A 27,806-nucleotide genomic window follows, 5' to 3' on the forward strand; every position below is an offset into this window, starting at 1 on the left:
CCCCACCCTTCCTTTCTTTCTTTTTATACGCTGTGTGAGGTATCTATGACAGTATGCTCTCTGTGTACACTAAAAAGAGCACAACATTAAACACCAGACCTGAATTCCGGACATACTCATGTGGTATTCTAAACGTTTACTCACACTCTCAGAACAAACGCAACTGTGAAACTCCGTACTGAGAGTTTGTATTGCCACCGCGAACACGTGCGCGCCTGCGTGCATGTTTGTAATTTTAGACACGTGCACTTACCATGTTGGCTGATGTGCCGGAGGACTCTGGTCGAGGAATACACTAACTTTACACACTGCTCGGCGCTTCGGAGTAGTCACGGAAGCAGAGATTTCGCGGGCGCCGATGCAGACTGCACCGCGTTGTACACACCAACCGCACTTTCGCCGAAAAGCGAACAGCCAGAGACGCCTACGATCGGAAACCGGCTTTCATCGGCAGTCTGTGCACGTAGCAGGCATTACTGCTGCCCACACGAACTGTAGCCCGGACACTCTCTGCAGACGGGAAGAGCACACACGCAAAACACAAACATCGTAACAGTGCACATAGTGACTACGCACGTGCCGTAACACCGATCCACTCGCACAACCAGATTGGCGTCGTCCCGTGAAGGGCGTAGCAGACGATGTGCGAAGCAGACGACACAGCAACAACTCTCTCGTTCGGAGGCAATGACAGCCGCGCAGTTCACGAACACGAAGGCTCAACGAACCCTCAAGAGGCTGCCGCGGCACTCTAAACGAAAACACGCGCGGATACACAGCGTTGACATGCGTCGTCTTGTAGCACAACACACAACACCACCAGCTCGAAACAACAAAGCCGCTCCTGACGATTGCACAGATGCGTTGGCGCAGCGTCAATCCGAATCCGTAGCCACAGCCAGACGCCAGTTGCGGGCGACAGTTCCAGGCGCACGCATAAAAACACAAGCGACGACTCCTTCCAAGCTGCCCGCTGCTGCTACCGCCGCTCCCGCGAGTCGAGCGACGACGCAGGGGCACTCCCAGCTGGCTTTCCAGAACCGGGCGGTGATATCATATCGGCGTCGTCGCGCGCGAGCGAGTCTCACACGTCACATCCGGGTGAGTGAGGGACCCGAACGAGGAGCGGTGCCCCTCCGTCAGCGGTCCGACGGGCCTTGAACGTGGCGGCGTTTACGCTGGCAGCGCGCGCGCACACACAAACCCGGGCGTTGTACCAGCCTCCCGGCAAAGTCATGTACTGGGAGCTTTTGTTTTCCGTTACCTGTCCGACCGACGGCCGTTCCCTCACTCAGCCGGCGCACTTTTCTCTTTCGGGCGCTTTCACCCGTCGCTTCACGGCCGGTGCGCGGAGCGGGCATATGTGGAGCGCGAAGGATGACCTTGATTGCTCGGGGACCTGAGCCACTTGGGGGAAGCAAAACGGCCAAGCGCGCACTGTGCGCGACGCAAGTCTCGTTTCGACTGCGATTTGCTCTCCCTTATCTGTGGAAGTGCCATTTCGCGGCGACGCGTTCCTGCGCGAGCAACTCAAGGCAAGTGTACAGTACGCTGTCTCATCCTGTACGGAGTGGCTCCTTTGCCGCCTGCGCAGCGACAGCGGGGCGTCCGTGTCAAACAAGAACTGTTTCAGACAACTTCGATGCGGCCGCTGTCCGTCCGCCATGCCAGTTTGGCTGTGTTCTGACGAGGTCTGACCTTTGTTTTGTTCGCTCTATTGCAACGGGACACGTCCACACTTGACACCCAAGGCGGTAATGTACCGAGGTGGCGAGGCTATTTATATATTAAGGGCGCAGCTCCACGATTGATTTCTGCCTCCGGAATAAAAACACGGTGACTTCAAATAAACGGAACTTTCGGATAAACAGAACTCTGCTTGCCTATTGATTGTATAACCGAGACAGCTTTCTTCTCAACTTAGAATAAATGGAACTACCGCTATAAATATTCGTCAAGTGTAATGAACTCCGAATGTGCCCCACCGCGCTTTAGGTTCGCAACCCAGATATCAACGACGAAGCCCCACTTCTATGAGAGTTCGCTGTCTCAAAAGAAAATATTCATCCATGGCTTCATGATAGGAGACTGCAGGTGAAGTCTGGTATGTTGCACAGTCACACTGAACCGTTGTTTCTGCAACACGTTGTAGGTGACAAGTTGGCTCCGAGAAGGCTTGCACAAGACGGAGAAAATTGAATTGAATTACGGGGTTTTACGTGCCAAAACCACGATTTGATTACGAGGTACGCCGTAATGGGGGCTGCGGATTAATTTTGGTCAACGGGGGACCTTTAACGTGCCCCAATGCACGGCACATGGGCCGTTTTTGGATTTCGCTCCCCATCGAAATGCGGGCGCCGCCGCCGTGATTTGATCCCGCGACCTCGTGCTTAGCAGCACAACACCACAGCCGCTAAGCCACCGCGGTGTGACACAAGGCAGACTAGTATCTTGCCTGTCCTACGCCTTAGTTCCTTATCAGGAGTCCCCAGTCTCGCGTCGTAGTGCATTGTTATACAACGCTCTCTCGTTGATTCATTGATGTCAAAAAATGGTTCGCACTTTTGGAGCTGCCATGTGTATACACTCTAAAAACAGTGTCATCCTTTGGGGTGTATATTTGCCACACAACAATAATCGTCATCTGTCTTGCTTGCGTTTCTTTTCTTGAAAACGCTGCGCTCGTTACTTTCCTATCGAGATTGCTCTGTCATGCTGATAACGTGCATGCCGTCCGTGACTTGGAAGTACCGGGCTAGCAGCGTTAAAGAAAGGAAATGCGGGTAAGACAGATGACGATTATCGTTGTGCAGCAGATATACACCCCAAAGGGTGCAGCTGTTCTTAGAGTGTATAATAAATATGTCACATACTTCACTTAGACGACGTTCTCGTTAAAGTGAACAAAATAAAGGCTCCCGTGCTATTAATCGCACTTACTTTCAAACGAGAGGACGACACAAACAAGCGAAACAGAGTCAATGTTCGCACCGGCAATGCACAACAGAGTCCCCAGAACAGCTGCTGCAGATTATGTTTCTTATGTGTGCGCGTGTGTATGGTCGTAAAACTTGGGATGTCCCTGTGATGACTGCAGTTATCCTGTGCGAACGTATTGTGACGCCACTGCAGTTGTTCACGAACCTGAACGTGCACAGGTGCGCTGAACTGGTTCGAGCTCATCGCTTTCTCGAAGTAGAGAGTGAGAGAGAGAGAGAGAGAGAGAGAGAGAGACAGAATACAGAGGAAGGCAAGGAGGTTAACCAGAGGTAGTTCAGTATGTGGATGTATCGGCAACGGGCTCCAAATGCAACGCAATTTCACTACCGAAGGGACGATCCCATGTAACAGATGTCAAAGTTCACTCGCACTAGTACAGGACGATTTGGTTGGCTTTTTGTGAGCCCATATGCTGAAGAAGTCAGCCAGTGGAGTGTCGTCTTGTAGAGTCCACTACGCCCCTCCTCGCTCGGCCAAAAGGGTAATAGCGCAAACAATCAACTACAGGTGATTAGGCGCCAGCTAACGCGTTTCTGTTCGCTTTATTGAGCGTTAATATCCGGCCCTGAACAAAACTGAAGCGCAGCACGGATTTCCGCGACTGATACCATGCAGCGCGACACCGTGAGTCACAGATGCCGTTCAGCGATTACAAAGACCAGCAGTCCTTGGCTGACACCGAAACGTACGCTGAATGAATGAGTGAGCGTACATCGATGATAAGTGTCGACAATATAATAAAGATAATGTCAGCACCTGATGAGGACTTCAGATGTGACTCATATCCCTTCCATTTGCCCAAATTTACGCCAACACTCCGCAGGGACAGTGGTCATATCGCCGATAAAATTGCTGAAACAAAGAGCTACGTCGGTACTTAGGACTTGTAATGAGGGCTATATAGTTTCCGAAAGAAAAAATACTGGAGGCAACTATGACGTCATTGTCTACGAGAGCTGCAGTTATACATTGCGGTTAGCTGTTCACCCAGCGTGGGAAGGATGAGTATTAGAAGGGCCTTGGCCTATAAACTTCGCCCGTCTGACTTCAAACAGCTTTGTGGCCTTGAATATGTTTCATCTGAGATACAATGTTGCCTTAATGCAACAACAATTACCTTTGATTACGCATTTCTGATGAAGCTTGCTGTCTTCATGCATTTAGAAAGATAATATAGAAAGAGAAGGTAATTTATAAATATGAACCGTGATAAACAGCAGCTCAAGGACGTCTAAAGCGGCAAGCAAAAACATCAGACAAATCTATCATTCACATGGTAGCCAATCTTCGGATTAGAAGCACTAGGAACAGCGCTAGTTTTTCCTCTAGCACTTTTTTTAGGAGGCCTTACGGTGAGGGCAGATAGTTGCAGCAACGCCTTCTGGCGCATTCCCACCAATGTTCCGCAAGTCACGTCATTAAAAAGTTATTTCTCACTATATTTACGCGTTCGCCCAACAAGGCTACGCTTTGTGATCGACCCGAAGGCGTGTACAGCATCTGTGACTGTAAACAACAGCAAGACATTTCTCCCTCCCTCGCTTCCCTTCCCCCTCCCCCTCTCTCTCATTCGCTGACGAAACTGTGCTCACGCCTGAAATGTAAATACGATCCCGTGCATCCGCCTCGCAGAAGTGGCTCGCGCGCCGGTTTGTTTATTTAAAAACTCTGTTCACCGGTGAAACAATATCTCGCGATGTAATCTCCTCATTCGTAAACGTATACGAGCGGGCCGGGAAGCACTATATACACTTATTACTCTTACTTACCGCTAGTCGCCCCACGACCACGAGCCGACGAGCGAAGATTAGCGATGCGTTTACTTCGGTCCTAACGAAACTGGAATGGTGCTGTCATCCATAGTGTAGTCCCACGCGAGGCCTAGGAAAAACAGCAACAACAACGAATATCCCGGAGCTTAGCTTTAGTCGGAGGAAGAGTATGCGCATGGCTTTTGAGGCCAGTGTTTATAAAATTTGTCTTTTTTCTTCTTTTCTTTTCTTCTTTTCTTCTGACGTACTGTGGTACTGTAGTATGTGGCTGACAAAGAACGTTACACAACTAAATAAAAAACGCTAATGGAAATTTATCGCTGTAATCCTAGAAGCAGTGTGTATGCCTGCAAATTCGTGCGGACTTAAGAGAAATTGCTGCAATCATGGAGTAGTCGCATACATTTCAGCCGTGTTTGGATGTAGCTTTAGTGCTTCACTGAAATGCGGTAGGCCGTATATCCTAGCGTAAACAGAGTAAAACGGCCGCCGACAGCTCGGTCGACGACTGAATAAACAGTGAATCAGCCAGGAAGCATGCGGCTCAAGCCCGGAGCTGACATTCGGGGACCTTTGAGTGTTATTTGACCATTCTTTTCCAAGATAAACATACTAACAATATATAAGCAATTACAATTAAGGCTTGTGATGTAAACACATAGGGAAATCTTGCATGACTCTAATACCCCGTCCACATCTTCGTCATTAGTCAACTCACAATATCACGTTAGGCATAACCGACTTCGAACACCTATGTTTAGAAGCAAATAAGGTACTCAGACACTCGCCTATCAAGTATCTCATTTTCTAAATAATAATTGAAAAATCGCTCATATGATTCAGGAATGCAGGTCGGCTTACATTACATTTTGCTAAGCTCCTAACGCTCCCAGTACGGTACTTAGCTTTCCATGCGGTCTCGATATCTTTTCTTTCTTAAGTCTTTATTTCTTTCTCTTAAATTTTTTTCTCCCGTTTGTTGTATAATCTTCTTGAAGCACTAATCAGTATTATTTACTTGTTTAAATATTTTTCTTGTTCTCTCGCATTACTGGTGCTATACTATGTATAAAGTTTAACAATCTTACTTTGTTGTAAATTTGATTTCCTGCCGCATACATTTTGTTCTTCCTTTTCTTGTTTCTACATTGTTGCACTGTCTTTTCGTAATGTTTCGCCACCTGAGCAATGTATGGGTAGGGGGGCCTTTGTCAGGCAGTTGCATCTGCCTTTAGCCCCTACAATCCAGACAATGTATTGTCTAAATAAAGCGTTCGAAAATAAAAGACGGCGGCTAACCTTTGTCGGGCCAGGCGCCGTCCGAGAGCTTGACTTCAGTAAATGTTCGTTTTTTCTTTAGATGCAGGATAATATACATCGTCATGTTTTCCTTGCTTCCTCAAAAGCTACTTTGCGATATTCTTAGCGCTCTCCGATATTTAGCACATATTCCTTGAAAAGGAATAATGGTTAACTTCAAGTACGTAATCGCAATCTGTATGTGTCACAAAAAATAATAGTGCATAGTTCTCATTCTGTCAGTTATGTGTGAACATAACATTGAAGTTTTAAAAAGCTTTCCCACAAGTCAACCTTTTTCGCTCTGCATTTCTCTCCCAGGCCCTTGGTGCTTAAGTGTTCTGTAAACTTGTACCTCCAGTTCCGCTTACATAGATGAAATTCATTTATTCTTGCCACCAGGCTCATTTGTTATTACCTTGTTGTCAAAGTAGCCTTCAATTGTGATCATAGTGTCCGTGCTGTTCTAGTCATTCTAAATCAGTTTTGCAATGCCTGTAAAAGTGACCTCTCCGGTGATGAAGTCCTTCGGAAAACGATCTCTATCTAGGCAGACTGGAATGCGCCGTTTCCCATCAGCTCACGGAACCTTCGGCAGTGCCGTGGGCTCAGCCAATGAACGACGAGCAAACCACTTAAAAAGGCCACGGACTTGGACTAGGCAGTTGCCCTCAAGTCTTCGGCAAGGGGTCTTCAAGGGATGTTCAACCATTTTTCCTCCTCCTCCTCCTCCTCCTCCTCCTCCTCCTCCTCCTCCTCCTCCTCCTCCTCCTCCTCCTCCTCCTCATCATCATCATCATCATCATCATCATCATCATCATCATGATTATTCCCATCTTCTTCTTCTTCTTCGTTCTATTCTACTTGGAAGGTCCTTTTCAATACAACATTACCAGCATTGCAAGCACGTCCTTCCAAACTGGCTAGGATTTACGTGAAAGGGATGCTATGCGCTCAACACATGACTGAATTTCGCGGCTCGCTGCGGCAGCTCAGTGGCCACTGCTAAGCTCGAGGTGCCGGGTTCCGTCCCGGCCATAGCGGCCGCCATGGCCCGTCTACCGTGCATTGAGCACACGTCAAAGAACCCCCAATCGGTCAAGATTATTTTGCAGTGCCCCAGTATAGGGTGCCGGATATTCATATCGTGATTTTGGCACGTAATACCTCGGAAAACAAAAATAAACGGTAATTTTGTGAAAACATTTGAGCGGCGCCTAAGATTACAGTTGTGTGTCTCCGAGGGAGAGAATGCAAGCACGCAATGGAAAGAAAGTAGCATAACTATATGTATAACACTCGAACTACCTATAGCACTGCGTTTGCAATAAAGTACTCGCAAATGCCTCGTATTTCTGTTTTTAATAACGCCGGAGTGTTGAGCTTTCACAAACCCAACAGGAGAATGTCAGTCTGCAAGAGCCTGGCAAGGTAAGGCATCCTCACCTCTGTCATTATTTCAACTCTGCAGCTAGTCGCAGTTTCAATAATGGTCTTGCCATAAGGTGCACGAGGGGTTTAACGCGCTGGTTTTATTTGCTGTTTTGCCATGTTTTTGCTCCCGTTAACTATTATGTAATTTCACCCTGTTTTGTCATGTGTATACCATAACATTTTGCTTATGTCCGCGCACGTCATGTTATTTTTTTAACAGCGTGACGCTTCTACTTCTAACTATATATCGTGCTTCCCCCTTCCCGTAATACTTCTAGTAGAGCCTGTGAGGCTTGTGAATAAATTAGTGCGTCTCGAACCACACCTCTTATGTAAACGAGTATACTCCCCCAAATATCTTGTTTCTTTGGTTAATAGTCAGTTTGAGCAGTTTGACTTGTTTCCCCCGCTTAAATAATAAAAACAGAAAAAAAACGAAACACACAACATGAAACCGACAGACCAGGCGCTGTCCTTACAGGTTTGGTTAAATTGACTGACAAAGACATCAGAGCGAGGCTTCCCTGATGGCGCACCGGTGCCACCGGCGCTTATGGTAATAGGCTCGACTTATGCACGGAGGGGGCTCAATATAGACGGCATATGCGACGTGCTTCCGAGGTTCGATAACAGATGCCTTTCTTAGAAACGCTGCACGAGCACGGAATAAGGCTTCCCTTTCCGTTACTGTTCCATATCTCCTTTTTATTCCTGACATACAATCTGCGCTTGGCAGGGGAAACCTCTTCATCTGAAAAGCGGACTCTCGCGATGATTCCGCATATACCGCATCCCCACGTACGCAACGCCTCGTGCAACGCGCGTCTCTGTGTAGGAAATAGCTCCGATCGCACTGATGGCTGCAGCAGCTGCGGCAGCCTCACTCACTCACACACGCACGCGCCTATAACGGGGTCACGACGACGACGACGATGAGGACGACGGCGCTGTGCTGCAGCTGACGAGACGAGTTAACGGGGCGCCGCCGATCGACGCCTCGAGACGATGACGTTTCGAGAGCGCAGCCGCCTGTGACGCGCGGCGCGTATCTCGGACGAGCTGCGCCTCCTAGTCAACGAAGGACGGGCACCCGTGAACCCATTGTCTTCGAAATGGCTGATCAGACAGTGGCGGCGCGCTCGTGCAGATCGTGCGAAGCAGAGCTGCGCTCCTTCCGAGCGGCCCCTCATTCCATATTGTAGCGCGCGCCCGCCTCGCGTGGCCCCGGCGCTGTAACGAAGGCAGAGAGGGACACACACACTCGCAAATGGGACGCTAGCTGCAGTCGCTGGCGTCCGCTTCTGAGAAGAACCGCGCGCAAGGCAGCGCCCGTTCCTGTACGCGCGCTTAACTCCGTACTCTCATCAATGGTGTCGCATGTCGTCGGTGTCCGTTCATGCGTGGGTGCATAGCGTGACGCATGGCGCCGCCTCTGCGTGTTGATGGTGCGCGGTGTGAATCATAAGGGCGCCAAATCATGCGTAGTTTCTGCGCGGTGTTTCGAGACGGTATACAGAGTGTACCGGCGGTGCGCGGTAGCATCTGTGCTTCCGTTAACTCGTGAACGCAAGCAAGCCTGATCCGCCATCTTTCGTGTTATTTTGGCATGCTTCCGCAATGGAAGGGAACATTGTGTTCCGAAGGGAACACAATGTTCAAGCGCGGAGCCTATAGGAAGCAATTGTTATCCCCCTTGCATGTATGCCTTCTGCGAATTAAATTACGGCTTTCTTGCAGCGTCATACACCCCTCAAGAAATTGTGACAGTAGGCTTAAATTGAATCTGAATTCACATACACAAAAGCACTTACGCTAAAAGTGTTCGTAAGAAAAAAAATTCAGCCAATCTGATGTTGGACAGCAAAGGCGGCCGGTCAGTGGCAATGAGCTCTTACAAACGAGGAGCTTTGTGAATTCGATCTCTGAATATCCATACATAAACAGAAAGCCCCGTCTGTTCCAAGTGCTTGCCGATGAGAGTGGAAGGCATTGTTTATTCGTCACAATCTTTGTTAAAGCTGGGCGTCCGAGGCTTGATCGCACTGGCCTCATGCGCACTTAATAATTATTGAAATTCACATACCATGGGATGAATTCCCAAATCTTTTCGTTCGTAAGTGATATTTGTCATTGAACGGCCTCGTTCACTTAAATATATGTCCCGCATCAGGACTGGCTGGCGTTTGCTCTTACGAACAATTCTAACGCAAGATCGTTTTATTGTGTGTGAATACGAGCCCAGTTCTCGGTCATCTTCCCTTACTCGCATTTGTCTGAGTGCCAACAAAACCTTGCTAACTCTTATGATACAGAACGTTTGCATTTCGCAAAGCAGCACCTTGCTGGTGAAGCAAGATTATCTCTCATTGAGGGGAGGCCCCGGGCTACGCATGCGCACTTGAAGACACCTCGCACGTCCCGCTTTCCCCCTTTCCCTTTACCCACTACAGTTCTCGAGTGACGTAAATACGAAGAAGTATCTCGTGGTGGCTAGTGCACACGGTCCTATAGCCTCGTCTCGTCTTAACAATCTATTCAGTTGTTTTATGTCGACACAGACACGGAAAGCGACAGCTCAAAGACTAATTTGAACATCAAGGTTCTCAACAGTTTATTTCCTTGTCTTTAATTTGAAGCTCGTACAAAACCATAAACAGCGCAAACACAACACTTGCGGTTGAGCCATTTCGCATTCAATTCCAGGTCTGTTTGCCGTACAAGAAAAAACGCGGGTGGAGCAACACGTGGTGAAAGCACAAGCGCTTAAACTGCAATTGCACGTTCTCTCGTCGTCGTCGTCGTTGTTGTTGTTGTTGTTGTCAATCAGTGCTCGCGCCCTTGATTTATCTGCACCGATGGGGAGTAGTGTTTCAGAGGATACAGACGACCTGACTCGTTTACTCATCAAATATATTTATTTTCTTCCACCTTCGCGAATTTGTGTATACGGCGAAGAAATAACGTTCCTCATAATAAAACAAAGAACTTTATACTCTAAATTACTTAATCTCTTCTTCATTACATTTTTTTTTTCTGCGATGCTCAAGTTTCGCGTCGCTAAAGAATGTAACGTTACAGGGGTGCACAATTCCCGCACCTCTAAATTACTTGATCAATTTACTCAGGAAAAGTTAACACAAAAACCCCTCCAGTGGTATCGTCGAGGACTAGCCTTTTGTCACACAAACGTGAACTCCTAAAGCCCCTTACACATAGCGATATTGCCTCTGTTTAAATAATGGATTCTCTTCCAGGCTGTTCATAAGGTCGCCGTCAGTTTTCCTTTAGTAGTGCCTAGGATTTTAGTACCAAGGGTACTCTAGCGTTTAATTTCCATTACGCCACTCGTCGTCTTCAAAGAGAGGCAGTCTTCTGAACTTTCAAGAAGTCTGGACTCTGCTGGTAAGATTGGACAAAAGGAACGAAAGGAATCGGAAGAAAGAAAGAGAAAACTTGGCTGTTGCGGCGCGACATTCACGAAATGAGATGCGGGTACAAAAAATATACGGCGGCGCTCACATTCCGAAGCGGCCAGCAACGTCTGAGTCAGAAAACATCGCTCGCGCAGCTTAGAGGACGAGGGTCACGAGCACGAGGAGGAGGGCGAGAGACGTGAAAGCGGAAAGGCTGTAAGGTCGATCGCGTTTCAAGGCGCGCTCGCCCGTCGCTTGGCTACTGTTCTGGTCGCCGCCGAGTCTTTTAATGAGCCCCACCGAGACCGCCAATGAAAACGGTAATGACGGAACCCGCGGGACACGAGAGGCAGAGGAAGGGCGAGAGGCCGCGGCGCTGGTCTTCCGGGCATGTGGGCGCAGCGCTAATGACGTCACTCGCGCGGCCCTGCGCATTCATCCAACGTAGACCCACTGACGTCGTTACCGGAGGTCTCTTCTTCGGCTACAACTATAAACGAAGCCACCAAAACAGGCTCGCCTGTTCTCACTCTCTCTTTTTATCTTCATGTCTCCTTTCTTTTTTCTTTGGCAATCACGCAGTCCTCGGTATTCTCTTCAGCTGCGGTCTATCTGTGCATGGTCGGTGCTTCTGATGCCATGTTTGCATTTTTTTGTCTCCTTTTCATTATTGCATATTATGTCTCCTTTTCATTATTTAAATGCGAAAGTTGTATCAAGCTTGCTCTATATAGGGCACGCGTATTTCATTGCTGCAGCGGTACTCGAAGTACGCCCCAAACATCCTTTCAGGTTGCATCACTCGCATCGTGGGTATCTCATGTTTTTGTCGGTCCCTGAATGTCAGCGTGTATGGCAAAAGACTGTTGACGAACATGGCGCCCTGGACGTTAGACAGTGTTTGTGTAGCGACTCAAACTTTACTACGACCCGGTCGTCCTCTCCTCTTCCACTTGAGTCGCCAGGATGGCGCTCCCTTCTCCGGGGGGAAGTTGTAGCCAAGACAGACGTGTGCTTCAGGCGCATCGTCGGCGCCTCGCTCGAGAGAACAGAGTCCGTGCGCTCGGTGCCTGATGCTCGATCAATAGACCTGCATGTATATCGTTCTGGCTTCTTAATTAAACCTCGTTAGGACATACATACATACATACATACATACATACATACATACATACATACATACATACATACGTACGTACGTACATACATACATACATACATACATACATACATACATACATACATACATACATACATACATACATACATACATACATACATACATACATACATACATACATACATACATACATACATACATACATACATACATACATACATACATACATACATACATACATACATACATACATACAATTATTTTGGTGGAAAACTTAGATGTCAGTCTGAATGAAAATTTTGACCTGTTATACTCAGCCTTCGGAAGGGACAATGGGAGTTAAAAGAGAAATCCACCTCTTTCTAATCGAGAGGAGGATCCGCGCGATGGGCACCTATTCAGTCTAATTTCATGAAGTCTAGCGTATTGTTAGAAACTATGTATCTGGAGAGTTACTCAACACAGCCTGGCGTTGAGAGATGAGTTCGACTATTCGAAGTTTCTCAACTTTTAATAAATATTGAAACTTCTGAAAAGTTCAGTGCACTTGTTTCAGTACTCCTCACGCAATATTTTGAAAGACCATGCATATGCAAATTGCTCGTGCGGATAACTGTCGATACAGAGGCTCAAAATTTTCACAAATTCCAGTTTACTACACTGTCTCCGAGATCTCCCTACTTTACATGGCAAGAAATCTATCGGGGGAACTACAAAAAACCAGGGGTCGTAGGCAAAGAAAGGTTTGCTTTAAAACGTATGCAACCGGGGACCCGCTTGCGTAACTTACTCAATAGTCAATTTTAACTTTCAGACGTCTCGTCATCAGCATTCCACGTTATAAATTTGCCGCCATTAGCTGTCACCACCGAGCCATTAGCGTCTCAAGAAAATCTGTTTTCTTATTGATTTTCCGTGGCATTTCTGAAAGCCATTTTGCGAAGTTCATTGAAAACACTATGCACAAAATCGAGATAACCGCGATCTGACTTCCAAGGACAAACACACACACAAATAAGAAAATAAAGCGCGCAGGGTGGTAAGTTATTTACGCTGTCGTTTAAACAATAAGAGAGAAAGTCCGAGTCTTCCCACTCGCAGTATTCGCCCAGGATGCGATCGATTCAACAATTTTCACGCTTGGTCATTAGCCGCAAGAAAGTGAGAGGCTGGCGACGTTATTTTTCGGCATACCTATCGATCTTTTTTTTTCTTTCGTTAAGTTGTAGCGCAACAATAAGAGAGAGAGAGCGAGAGAGAGAATAAAAAGACATCGTTTAACCAATGAAAAAAAAAAGCAAGAAAGCAGCTTTGCTCAATGCCCTACAGATTGCTCTCTTCTCGAAACATCGGTCTCGTTTGCTTTCCATTACACTTCTCTGTTTCGTTTCTTTTTTACTTGCTTTTCGGGAGAAGCACAAGAGACGGCATCTATATTGATGACTTGAGTCGCTACACTTACGAATCGGGCGCAATTCTTGAAGAGGGCGGCGCAAGAGCGCGTCTCGGCGAGTACGAGAAGCAGGGCCTAAATCAGCGCTTGTTTGTCTACAGCTCCATCACTTTCCTCTCAAGAGTCCTTAACAATGTCGACGTTGTGTTAGCTTACTTCGCGGTACGCGTGCTTGCACTGTAGAAAGGAGAAAGTTCCGAGACAGATACAGCACGACTCTGAGAACTAAACCTAAAGAAAAGATCTCTTGGCGAAACAAGTCTTAAAGAGGTGTCCAAGCATTACGCTATATTCGTAAGGGCGAGTTCTGAAGAATGGCGGAAAAAATAAGAACGACAACGAAGGGACGCAGACGAAAGCAGACAACGTCGTTCTGAAGAGGACGGAAGTTCATGAGCGCGGAGAAAAAGTCGACAGCCACGAAAAGCACCTCGGCGCAAGCTTCCCGAGTCCAGCCGCGGGGCAGTGTTTAATGAGCCGCCTCCGCAAGAAGTGGCAGAATATTTATACAGGCATTGTCGCGGCACTGAACGTGTACGCACTTACATCGTGCTGTCGTCGCAGCTGGCACTGTTCACTCTTAACAGAAAAAAACATAATAAAAATAAATAAAGGCCACTTTACCTAAGCAACTCCTCCGGCTATGGCCACATTTGCTACGACAGCAGCAGGCTTTCACCGGGGACACCAATTGATTGATTGATTGATTGATTGATTGATTGATTGATTGATTGATTGATTGATTGATTGATTGATTGATTGATTGTGAATTGCAAATGTTGGCAAGAGCCCCGACATGTCGCCGTCTTCTCCGCAATTATAAATTGTTAAATGAATTAAGCCTAATGATTGAGGAAGTTACACATTTCAGCTAATTAGCAGTTGGCAGCCAAACGAGGCGCAGCCCACAGCGTCGTCACCGCTCGCTGCTGTATTGCTTACGTAGACGCTGCTGCTCCTATAGTGTTTGTGGGGCTCGAAACTCCGAACGGAAAGTATATACCAAGACCAAAGCTTGGTTACACAGCGGTGGTTCGAGGATCCACGGCGGTGATTTCAAACGATCGCCACAGACAGACGAGAAGACGTACCGAAACGACACGCTGCAGGTACGGAGTGACTTCGTGTCACAGACGCCTGTGAGTTCTAAAGAATGCGCAGTAAAGTAATAAAGATCGTAATTACTTACCAAACTCGCTGTAAACAGAACAGGTCTGTAAACAGGTCTGTAGAACGGACGGGTGTCGCTGCAGTTGGCGAGAAGCCTTTTTAATGTTTCTAATGAGCTTAATGTAAACTTCCGCAGACTTAGGCCATCTTTGCAAAAGTTGTAGCATCAGCTCAAGATTGCATATGTAACTAAAGACCCGTAGGTCTTTATATGTTCTCTTTAGACTGACATTGTTCTTAGTACTGATCTGATACACGATCTGATGATGATACTCTGATCTGGCTTGTTTAAGTATAATCTAAGTATTCTCTTGTTTAAATTACTTAACAGACAGCTTCCTTCCGAATTTGTGCACTGCAAATTACTCCCTAATACCAACCACACTAGGTTTGCGCATAATTACAACTTTTTATTACCTAAATGTAACACAAGCTATGGAAAAATAGCATCCTCGTTTTAGCATTAAAGCGTTAAAGCATTAAAGATATGGAATCACCTACCCCATTCACTTAAACAAACGTCATGTTTGAATGCATTCAAGCATGAGTTAAGATCTTTATTTCCTTTTGTAAATAGTTTCATGTCTTATAACATGTTCTCTGTATAATTATGCTTTTTGATATACGTACTTTTTGTTTGTTTTCTACCAATGTATTGCATTACGCGCATTCATTTGTTTTCCTTGTACTTTTTTTAATCTTTGCTGCTTTAACCCACATTTCGTACACATCTTTTCTTTTTAATTTTTAGAACCGAGGGTCCCGTCGCAGTCATGGACTTTGGGACCCTCGTCTGCATACTATTTGTTGTTTACTCATTGTTTTTTTGAATGAAGAATAAACTGAAACTAAGCTGAAACATGCCTGCCAAGAGTTTCTTAATGCTCAACTGAAGTTAGTTTATTCATTCATTTATTAATCCATTCATTTCGCCTCGCGCTGACCCCTCGGCCTTGTCTCTAATCAATCATGTTTCCTTCTTCCTCTCCGTGTGTTGCCCGGTTTTCGTTAGAAGGCCAAGACCGTTCTATTTTTCTCATCGTCTTTGTGTCGCGCCCGTTCTCGCTTCCTCTTTCGTGGCGTTGCGGGAAAAGGAAGCGGGATGCCGGTGCGCTGCACGTATCTTCCACGAACGGAAAAGCGTCGCCGAGCACAGATTGGCGCCTGCGGCCGCCAAGCCGAGCGGTGAAGTTAATAACCTAAAAATCTGCGAGATGTTATGAAATAGCGAGGCCTGCGTCTGAAGAAGGTGTTTTTAACAAAAGGAAGGGCGGACACGAACTGGCAACGACAGCACCTCGGCACTCGCGGCTTTTCAACAAGTCAGAGACGTACGGCCGTTCTTCACTGTGCTCTGGCGTCTTCTTTATTATTTATTATTCTGTTAAAATCCCCTTGGTGCTTTCCGTCTTCAAGCATAACCTGCTCATACAATTTATTTCCCTTTCTTCAGCTCATTCCATTTTCGCCCGAAGAGTTCAGTTACTTGCTATTTTTTTATCAGCAGAGTTGGCCTTGGAAGATATTCCAAGTATTTGTGTTTGGTATTAGATATATAGAGTTGACGAACCGAAACAAGTCTCCAACTGAAGCAGGAACCTGTTTTCTTTTTTATTGCGTGCGCTGTACATTTTGCGTGTGCTTGTACGTATAGTAAAGGTCAGAAGTCGCGAGGGACTAATCGCAATCTCCGACGACCACGGACGACGAAAAAAGATTCTTTACATCGGCCGGGAGCATAGTTCCCCGCGTCCACAAAGAACTTCATTTTGCCTTTCAGAACAGAGTAGGTCCTGCAGCGTCGACTCACCGTTTTGCGATTAGAGAGTTTGCCTTTCGCGAATGGTCAAAGGAGAAAGATTTGCGAAATGTGGGCTGCCTTTTGAAGGGTGTCTAACGATAAACAGTCCTTTTATATATATTGGCACTTTTGCAAAACCTTGCCATCGCCCGCAAATCTTCGCAATAACCTCGAAGTTGCTGGACGCGTTCGATTCCCGTTTAGTGAATGCACCTTGTTGCATTTCAAGGTGCTAGCTTCCGCACGGAGAAGCGCAAGTCCTGAATCTGCAGGTCTACCAGTGGCCATCCAACACTTCCCCCTATCTATCTATCTATCTATCTATCTATCTATCTATCTATCTATCTATCTATCTATCTATCTATCTATCTATCTATCTATCTATCTATCTATCTATCTATCTATCTATCTATCTATCTATCTATCTATCTATCTATCTATCTTCATTTTTTTTCTTTTTTTGTTAAAGCCGTCGAATCGTTCTTGAGGAATGTATGGCTGACTTGTGCAGAAGAGCAACCAGAGGTCAACGCGAAGCGACTCGCACTGTCCACTTACGTTGCTTCACGAAAGTGCGGCAAGGAGAAGGAGTAAGAATAGTGACGATAACGATGAGGCCAGTACATCTGTGCGAGCTACGGTGCAATGAAGTGTAATTCAATGAGCCGAAAGCTGGCAACCGCAGATGGTGCTTGCTACTAAGCATTTTCTCGTTCATATGCCTAGCATTATGTTCCATATCTGTTGGAAAGGATAAGGCGCTGGCACAAACAAATGAATGCGGGGAAAAAAATAAGCAGGCTGAAAACGACTCTGAGAAGCCCATCTTATCAAAATCAACAATTGATTCACACGCTTTTAAATCCCGAAACTACAATTGAAACATGAGAGATGCCTTAGCGACGGGATGCAGGGTTGCTTTTGGTTAAGGCATCTGTTATGTTCGCCGAAGTCTGAGTAGACGAGGAGTCGCTTCACACCCCCGTACCATGGGAATGCGGTGTTCCCTTGTTAGTGTAAGCCATGTTTTGACCTATTCTCCTTGTATCCCCTCCTTATGTAATATCACGAAACGGGCCTTTTTAAGTGTATAATAAATGATGATTATTATAACTGAACGCCCTATGTCGTGCTCAGATGAAGAACGTTTCAGCCATTGATCCGCCACGGTGGGCTAAAGAAGTAAATAAAAGACGTTACGGTTTCTGGCAAGCCCTTCAGCGGGCAAGTTTGGTCAGTGCTATACGCCGTGCCACACATTTCGTGCTCACGGCGTTTGATAACGGTAGAGAGTGAACGAAACTGGAACGCCCGTTCTTATGCCGAAGCTTCCTATACGAAAAGCTTTTATGAAGGAACAACTGTATCTACAAGGGGCAACACTTCATGCCTGGGCGGTTTTCTCAAACAGAAGTGGACGCATTACTGCTTCTGTTTACCGATTAACTGGCTCTGACAGATTTCGGACGCGCATTGTTTTGCCGAATGATATTGTTTGGCATCGTTTCGCGTGCATCATCATCCTAATCCAGATTATTTCATCTAGAGATTAAATTAGTCCTCCGCACAAGATTTTCCTTCCGCGTTAAAGTTTGAATAGTTGCGCGCATGGGAGTGAAATGTAACAATGAATTCAGTACACACGCACTGTTGAAACGACTACGTTGACTGGCGCAGAATCAGTGCAAGATTTCTCGTTCTTAGTGCGAATTTTGGCGCATTCCGTAAGTAATGTCCCATTTTAATATGTCGAGGCAACAGCGGACGTGCTTGTGTTTCGACCAAAGTCTTACTGCTACATCGTTAAAAGCTCGAAACTGAGTTTGTTGTGTCCGTCGTCTACTCCACGCCATAGACCTCTTCGTCGTTATCACGTCAGTTTCGCAACCGGGGTTCAGCCCTCAACATATACGGCGAAGAAAAACGAAACTTTTCTCATCACCGCTGCCACTGAGCATCGGGGAACTCTGGCCCTGCGGCAATGCGCAGTATAGAGACCCGGGCCCGTATTCACATAAAGCTTTTGCGCTACAATTGTTCGTAAGAGAAAATTCTAACCAGATCGTGACGCAGGATGTATTATTAGCGGAGACGGCCAGTTAATGTGCAAAATGCACTTAGGAAAGGAAAGCTTCGTGAATTTGTCCAAAGGTTATTCTTGAGAAGATGGTGGTGGGCTCTACTGTGAGAACTTGGGGTCGTTTTACGTGAGGGATCTTTTCCATTTTTTTTCTTGTCAGAGATAGCAGCGAGTGGCCCAGACGGCGGGAAGCAAAGGCATGACGTCATTCCGGCCAATGACGAAAGATCCCCCCCCCCCCCCCACCCCGCATCCACAAGAAGATTGAAACATGAAAGAAGCCTTCCACAATATGGCCCCTGCTGCTGTAGCAGAGAATGTGTTCTCAGCTGGATGAATCGATAAGTTCTGGTGTTAGCGTTTTTTCTTCTTCTCTTTCTTTTTGCCGCGGCTCACTACTAAACTGCAGGTTATGTAATGCTTTAGCTGATAATCAAGCCGTAGTTAAAGAAGCACCAGGTCGCAGGTCGAATTTGATAAAGCGTCCTGCAGCTCCGAGCGGAGAAAGCGCACACTTTAGGCATTTCCTTGGTCGACTGACTACTCCTTTTTCTTTTTTCAGCTCTCGCTAATCGAAACTAACCCTAAACGGCGAGCACAAACGAATTTCACGAGACCGGTGTTAACTTCTTATGTGACGCCATCTAGGAGGCGTTGGGCTCTCAAGCATCGAAGTTGCTTCCTCGGCCGCCGCCGAGATGGAAGCACCAGCGCGGCGGCCCGCAGGCACGCCGGTCCTACGACGAAGCTGTGCGCTGTAGCGCACTCAACGAGAGCTCGCGCATATCCCGGAACAAGAAGGCAGGCGACGCGATTGTTGTGGTCTATGAGGTAACCGCGTGAATTCTTACAGGAAAGGCTTTAAACGAACATATAACTCTGTAGAGCAACATGTATGCGTATAAACAACAGAAAAGAAACCTAAAGACATGTATATTTTTAGGCTTATTTTCTATATAAATATATTTAAATATCTTTAGGTTTCTAAAGATATATGTAAACTCAAATATATGTAGAAATCTGTGCAATTACGACAGGCCCGTCCTAAGTGGAACGAAAGAAGTGCATTTCTGATTTCTCTTCTTGAAGTTGATTTGTTACTGTAAATATTATTTTGGTTCATGAATAAGGTACGTGAGCTGGTGTGTGATATCATCCGAGATATTCGGAGGAAAAAAAGAAATCATTTAGAATATTACGCACAATTCAGCCATTGAGAATACTATACCCGCGCCACATCGGCAGAAGAAAATACATTAACTGCGTAATGCATTAAAGTATCTTTCTTTCTTTAATCATTTCTATTTACATACAACAAAAGGAGGAGGCAGAGGAAAAAGCCACGATGACGAGGTTTGAGGTACCCCCAATACCCACGGTTGAATAAAGCTGCAGAATTTCACACGCATAGCAAAGTATATAGAACACAGAATGCAAAAGAAATAATGAAAAAAAGCGCATCTGAAAGACGAAAAATGACACATTTGTAATATAAAGAAAAAGGGGCTATCAATAAAAGCGCCAAAAGAAGGAGAGCATTAAACAACTAAATTTTAACGATGTCAGGTCGTGCAAGTTACAGCCTGCTATGTTGTGTAAATTTAGCAGTCTAGGCAGGTTTCTGCTTTGTATTTGACAACCATAGTTTGGTCTAAAACCCGGACCCTTCCATACTACTGCTGTGCTTGTATGAAAATACGATAAATTTGCCGATAGGCCAGCGAGTTTACTAAATTGTGGATGTTTATATTTAACACTAAAATAATAATCATGAAGGAGCATCCGTAAATAGGCGCCATGGGTTTTAGGTTGTTATATTTCACAAACACGCTTTCGGTATGTGTAAAGTAGGCCACATTAGTGATTACGCACATTATTTTCTCCTGCATCTATGATAATTCATTACAGTTTTCTTGAGTCGTGGTACTCCTTACAAAATGTACATAATCAATATGAGATACCAAAAAAAGCATTATTATATAATAATTTCAGAGGCAAGTAAGAGGTATCTGTTTGAATTTGATACAGCCGTTATACGGCGGCATTTTTGCAGCGTAGTGTGTACACTTGTGAACAAAAGTATACGGACTAGGGATTGCGCGATAAAACTCATTTACTCATCTGTCTGTGAAGGCAACTTGAAATGAAATGCTGCAGTCCAACCTTGGCATCTCGAATTTTTTAGGTTACTCGTCAGTTTCCATTTATGCGTGTTAATTACGAAGAAATTCTGTTGTTTCGGCGAGCTTGTGGTCTGTACACTTTTGCTCACGGGTGTGCATGTTGATCCCAGTGAGTAGCTCTTGTAAAATGTACCCCTAAAACATTTACGGTGTCTACTACTTCAATATCATTGGATTTAAACGTTAGGGTATGATTCGGAAGCAAACTAGTACGTTTGGTACGAAATATAACAGCTTTTCTTTAGTAAGAGTTTACGTTTAAAGTTTTCTGCCGACCACTAAGCGAGTTTGCGCAAAAATTCATTGCATATAGTAATCAAATCATCATAAAAACCTGATAACATGAATACGCTGACGTAATTCGCGTAAATGACGAACTTCGTGTGCTGATAAGTCGAAACAGAGTCATTAATGCATAAATTAAGGAGTAGTGGACCCAGAATACTGCCCTGTGCAAAACCACGAAGTACTTCTTTAGTTGATGACATAACTTCGCCAACAGAAACGTATTGGTATCTGCAATTAAGATAGGATTTTAGTAATTCGAGTGGAAGGCCCCTAATTACATATTTCTCTAGTTTATAGATTTGAATAATGAGATTTATTTGGTCCAACGCCAGTGTAATGCAGATGAATATGCCTATTGTTAAAGGCACGTGCTCGAAATTTTGCAGGATACATTCTTTTTGATCAAAGAGAGATAATTCAGTAGACATGTTTTTACGACAGTTTAATGTCATTCGCTCAGTGCCACCTATACTTGCACCTCGCGGATTGCTAATCTATATAGTGCGAAACCTATACTTACACCTCGCGGATTGCTAATCTATATATTGCGAAACCGATACTTGCACCTTGCGGATTGCAAATCTATATATTGCGAAACCTATAATTGCACCTCGCGGATTGTTAATCTATATATTGCGAAACCTATACTTGCACCTCGCGGATTGCTAATCTATACATTGCGAAACGTATACTTGCACTTCGCGGATTGCTAATCTATATATTGCGAAACCTATAGTTGCAACTTGCGGATTGCAAATCTATATATTGCGAAACCAATACTTGCACCTGGCGGATTGCTAGCCTATATATTGCGAAACCTATACTTGCACATCGCGGATCGCTAATATATGTATTGCGAAACCTATACTTGCACCTTGCGGATTGCAAATCTATGTATTGCGAAACGTATACTTGCACTTCGCGGATTGCTAATCTATATATTGCGAAACCTATAGTTGCAACTTGCGGATTGCAAATCTATATATTGCGAAACCTATACTTGCACCTCGCGGATTGCTAATATATTGCGAAACCTATACTTGCACCTCACGCATTGCTAATCCAGATATTGCGAAACCTATACTTGCACCTTGCGGATTGCTAATCTATATATTGCGAAACCTATAGTTGCAACTTGCGGATTGCAAATCTATATATTGCGAAACCTATACTTGCACCTGGCGGATTGCTAGCATATATATTGCGAAACCTATACTTGCACATCGCGGATCGCTAATATATGTATTGCGAAACCTATACTTGCACCTTGCGGATTGCAAATCTATGTATTGCGAAACGTATACTTGCACTTCGCGGATTGCTAATCTATATATTGCGAAACCTAAAGTTGCAACTTGCGGATTGCAAATCTATATATTGCGAAACCTATACTTGCACCTCGTGGATTGCTAATATATTGCGTAACCTATACTTGCACCTCGCGGATTGCTAATCTATACATTGCGAAACGTATACTTGCACTTCGCGGATTGCTAATCTATATATTGCGAAACCTATAATTGCACCTCGCGGATTGCTATTCTATATATTCTGAAACCTATAATTGCACCTCGCGGATTGCTAATCTATACATTGCGAAACCTATACTTACACTTCGCGGATTGCTAATATATTGCGAAACCTATACTTGCACCTCACGCATTGCTAATCTAGATATTGCGAAACCTATACTTGCACCTTGCGGATTGCAAATCTACGTATTGCGAAACATATACTTGCACTTCGCGGATTGCTAATCTATATATTGCGAAACCTATAGTTGCACCTCGCGGATCGCTAATATATGTATTGCGAAACGTATACTTGCACCTTGCGGATTGCAAATCTAGGTATTGCGAAATCTTACTTGCACCTCGGGGACTGCTAATCTATATATTGCGAAACCTATACTTGCACCTTGTGGACTGTAAATATATATATTGCGAAACGTATACTTGCACCTTGCGGATTGCTAATCTTCCCCGTCATCACTAACTCACCAGCCTCGTGCTGGTCGCTAAACTTTTGACAGGAGATGATTAGAGGATGGCTTTCTATTCTGGTACACGTGTTGTTTTATCTCTGGATTATCCAGGGAGAGCTAGAGAGATAGACATTTATTTTCAAAACCCATGTCCCGGTCTGGGCTCTAAGGTGAATGGTTGGTCCAACTTTTCGGCATAAGGCGGACTACCATTGATGGAATGATTTATTTGATGATATTAGAAATATAGGCGGATTTTTTTGCAGGCGCTTACGTAGTACTTCATTATCGTATGAAGATGCCAAAATGACGCGAGGTGGATAATATAGACGTCCTATTTATTCGTAAGTATTAGTAAAAAGGCATGTGGCTTCTGACGTTCCGGCAGTTTTTGTTAGCTCTGAAGGTTTCTCGATGGTATTAAACTTCGCAAGGCCAATATACTGTGGACACCAGAGGCATGTATCCCTTTCTACATGCTCGAGAGAACGGAAACCGAGGGCCTCGAATTTTTTTATATACCACAACCATATAAAGACAACAGGCAATGAAATCAAGAAAAGCATAAGGTTAGTTAACCGTGGTTGAAATTCACACACAACAAATAATGAAGAAGAGGGATAACGAAAATAGGCGGAAAGATAACTTGTCGATGGTGGGAGCCGAACCCACAACCTTCACATGACGTGCGTGATGCACTACCAATTGGGATGCGGTGACGGCCATCGATCCGTTCATTCTCTTGTATATGTATGCGTACTAAGTCTAGCCCTGGGACTGTTAGCCAGCGTCACTTTTAGGACTATGTGCGGTACTCAGTGGGATCGCCCAAGTGGGATACCAACATGGCAAGACTCACAAAATACTCATTTTTTTTTATTTAGATCGAGACAACAAGGCCCCATTCCCTAAAGCTTTTCGTTCCTACTGTGTTTTTTATCATTGGTTGAAGGCCTTCCCTAATAAGATGTCCGACATCAGGATTAGCTGGAATTCTTTCTGATGAACAATTTCTCTGCAAAGGGGCTTTTGTAAATATGAGCCCAGATTCGTATGCCGGTTAAACGCGAGGAATTCTCCTTGAACTGCGGGTAATTATTCAACAGAAGTCTGCTCCGTGCGTTCGATCGCTATGTGCCTCTGCGCAATCACATCGGCAACCCGGCAGTAGAATAATTTGAAATTGTGTTCCCTTGCATTGATCTCACACCTTCGAGAGACCTATAAGCGTTGTTATTCCTTATGTGCCGGAAGAAACGAATATGCGACAGTTTCGAATAGGCAATTCTCGAAACGTATGCCAATGAAAGAGTTCGCTCTTTCATTAGTATACTGATGTCATAACACATGAGTCTCAACTTAATCAAGTCTTAACTCATGAAAGAGTTAAGACTTTCATTCGTAAAGCAAAAGAAAAAGAAGCGGAATATCTGCAAGCGACGTATATAAAAATCGCATCAAACCAAACGAAACCAACCTCCGGAATTTCGTAAGCTATCGCTGTCCCTGTGCGTTTCGAACTCTGCTCCAGTGCACACTCTTTTATTTTTTTTTCTACTCTAGCATAACTAATTGAACGACTTCGTATTTTTTTATCCATAGCCATCTGCTGCTTTACTGCACAGGTACCGCCTTGATTTGAGTGCTTAGAAGCACAAATTAAAGTCAGCAATTACCTTCAAAGAGGCTTGCGATACCCTGCCAAATTAGTCTCCCACACCGAATATCCTTATTTTTTTATCCTCTTCATCTTAGGCTTCGTTTTAACGACGAGCAATCGCTCGGAGAAAGATAATTGAGGTGACTAAAAGAAAGCAGATAAACCTGAATCGCAATCGATGAAGTTGAAAACCGAGACAGAGGGAGTCCAAGCACGGCGAGGATCCAAGGCGCAATTTTCTTTATTTCTCTTTCGGTAGTGCGATTCTTTGACAGTTCGTCAATTGGAATTTGCGTACATGGCCTGGCGCTTTGTCGAAAAAGCCTGGCGCTTGACGAATGTCCTAAAGCATTTTAACTGCGACCCACATTGTTGTTTATTCTTTATATACGTGGGCTCCCCATATTTCATTGCTTTTGCGATTCGTGAAGTTCACTCGGAGCTTTGGTTATCTTCTACGCATGACCGTTCTGCCTTCACTAATTGAAGCACTCGAAGTACTCCTAATACTCTATAAGACCGATATCTCTATCTCAAACTGCTTGTTTTAACCTTGTTTGATCTCTAACGTTCTGCTTCCCAGTTTGAATGGAGACTTCCTGCGATTTATTTTTCTTCTAACATATCGCACAAAACAACGGCGAGGATCTTTGAATCTCAACTCAAGGCCAGTGGTACGATGACGATGTAGTCATGCACGTCTGCTCAGATATGGCGACACACCAGCAAAACGTGTTCAGTCATATATGCGCTATTTCCACACGCTACGCTTGAAAAGCCATCATCGGCAACTTTTCTCCGGCTACTCCACGATCTCCGATAACTTGAATGTGTAGCGTCGAACATTAGCGCACTGCCATTTGGACTATCTTGAAACGTTTCTCGTTTGAATACATACTTTGTTGTTTTATATAGTTCCACCGATGGTTTCCTCGACATCGCTCCTTTACGTCAGCCTGTGCTGTGGTTGCGTCTCTGATTCCAGATTTAACGCTATCTTCTTTGCTGCTCTCCACGTCGCTAACACTATTTACTGGCTAGTTTATTGATTTTAAAGCATTTCGTCTTCTTTACTTTCCTGGACCGACTCAGAAGATAGTTTCAGTTTCAGTTTATTCTCCATTCTTCATAGCAATCCTGCAGACGAGGGTCCCAAAGTCAATTACTGCAACGAGACCTTTGAACTCTGCGAAAGTGTGCCGTCAACTAACTACCGGTGCTACCATTGGCAGTTGACGCACTGTCTGCTGGATAGACCCAGGAAAACACTTAGACAGGCACAAGAAAATCGCGGTTAGTTCCTGAAGAAAGCCAAATTATCGGCGGTGCGGTACCAAAGTGCGGTGAAAGCAGCAATACCGGTGGTACCGTATGCTTGTGCTAGGTGGCACGGGGCTATTCTCGCATTCTGCTCTTGTGGCAGCCAGCTTTCGAGACGCCATCGTTGAGAGGCTGTGCCTGTAGACGAGGACGCAGATGCTGTCGCTTGAGACCTTTGGTCGCAGTGCCTGTGACCAGACGTGGTCGCGTGCGCGGCAAGAGGTTCCGAACTGGTCCTTGTGGAAGTGGCGTTCGAAGTACCGTGTTGATCCCGTGTGCAGGTGAGGCACAATGGTAAAGGGCGCGTCACCCATAACACATATTGCAACCTACAGGGAATTGCATATTTCGCTTAAAATGTTCGAAGAAACATTTGGCGCTTACCGCTATATTTACCATAATTTAACATAGTTCTTGTAAAAATACCTCAATTTGCCCATTCCTGCAGTTTATCTTCCTTCACATATTCCTTAGTCATCTCTCGTACCGAATTTTGGTGGGAACTTCCCGCACTGGGGTAACATGCTGGACTACACCTGGTATACCAAAGTAAATGTTGTTGATGTTGATGCTGTTCTTTAAATCCTCATATACTCATATACACATATGGCGTATACTCATACACACACATGGCGTATCGAGCCAGCACAGTGTGTATAAAGAAAACTTATATTACCTAATAAACTACACTAACGAAATTCTAGCATTGATGAAAAGTAAACGTGGGAGAGAAGGAGGAGAAACTTTACATGCAGGCATGATAAAATGAATCGTGGAGCTTCAACGGAAAAGTATGGGAAATAATGCCTTCCTTCTTCTCCTTTCTTCTTCATTTCATTGCATTTTTTTTTGCTCGGCTCCTTCTTTCACCTTGCGTGAAGTTTTCATTTAACGAAATATCCCTTTCGACGCAAGCATTCGCACATTTAACTAATTTTCTTACAGCCTTGGCTCAAGGAGAATAAGGTAATTTACGCCCCCAGCGCCGTTCTTATGCAGCGTGAGATCTATGGTCCGGCGGCTCGGCGCCATATTTATTGTCAGTTACAAGCCTTGCGTTAGGCGTTGACCCTTCGTGGTACTCTTTGGGAGCCTCCCTGCGACGTAACCCTTGCGTTCCTTGAGGCGCAATTAGCACTCCGCGACGTGTGTATCAAGAAGCCGCATAATTTAGCCCGAATCGCCACGGCTGCTTCTTGCTTCTCGGTAATGAGCCTCACATCTCGGTCCTAGACAATCTTGTTCTATACCCCAGGCAGCTTGGCAAAGTATGAACCTCGGGCTACGCTGTGGGCCTGCAAGAAACCCTTAGAAAGTGCATCGTGCTACGAGGTCAGGAGATATAATGGCTACAGATCCTGTAATGGGGTTGTTTCAGTGTAAAAAAAAATAGAATATTTACGCAATGTAAACGTGAACAACCGTACCTAGTTGGGCGAGTAAGTACTGTTGCACCTTTACTTACCTGCAGCGACAACAAAACAGGCAAAGGCTAAAGAGAGGACGACGCAACACGATCGCTGTGTTGTGTCCTCATTTCCTTAGCCCCTTTACTGCCGATGACGAGTTGACTCATGATGACAAAGCTTGAATCACCTTGTAATTTTGACACATAAATAAATAACGCACAATGTCTTCTGCTGTTACTTTAAACAATAGCAGTGAAAAGAATTGCTATAAGCATTACTGGTCTCATACTTTTAGAGATATATGGCAAAGTAAATTGCAGGTAAAAACAAATCCACGCTCTTACTAAGTTTTTGGAATTTATTCGTTGTAGCTGAGGTGTTAATCTCTGTAGGTCTCGTTCGCACTGTACGGAAAAA

General features: G+C 45.0%; 2 protein-coding genes across 4 annotated transcripts in view; one reads left to right on the forward strand and one right to left on the reverse strand.

Annotated features, from left to right (window-relative positions):
* The window catches only part of LOC142571891 (unconventional myosin-Ie-like), a 351,690-nt gene extending 350,466 nt beyond the window's left edge, over positions 1 to 1,224 (reverse strand). Inside the window, exon 1 of one of the 2 annotated variants that reach the window (XM_075680576.1) lies at positions 254 to 1,224. In XM_075680576.1, coding sequence (XP_075536691.1) covers positions 254 to 256 — 3 coding nt within the window. In that variant the 5' untranslated portion in view covers positions 257 to 1,224. The remainder of the gene's footprint in view (positions 1 to 253) is intronic. The other variant, XM_075680575.1, reaches the window with a different exon arrangement.
* Positions 1 to 27,806, forward strand: part of LOC142571890 (uncharacterized) — a 473,725-nt gene that overhangs the window by 207,193 nt on the left and 238,726 nt on the right. The gene's annotated exons all lie outside the window — the stretch shown is intronic.

Source organism: Dermacentor variabilis, chromosome 2 (genome assembly GCF_050947875.1).
Source record: "Dermacentor variabilis isolate Ectoservices chromosome 2, ASM5094787v1, whole genome shotgun sequence".
NCBI lineage: Eukaryota > Metazoa > Arthropoda > Arachnida > Ixodida > Ixodidae > Dermacentor > Dermacentor variabilis.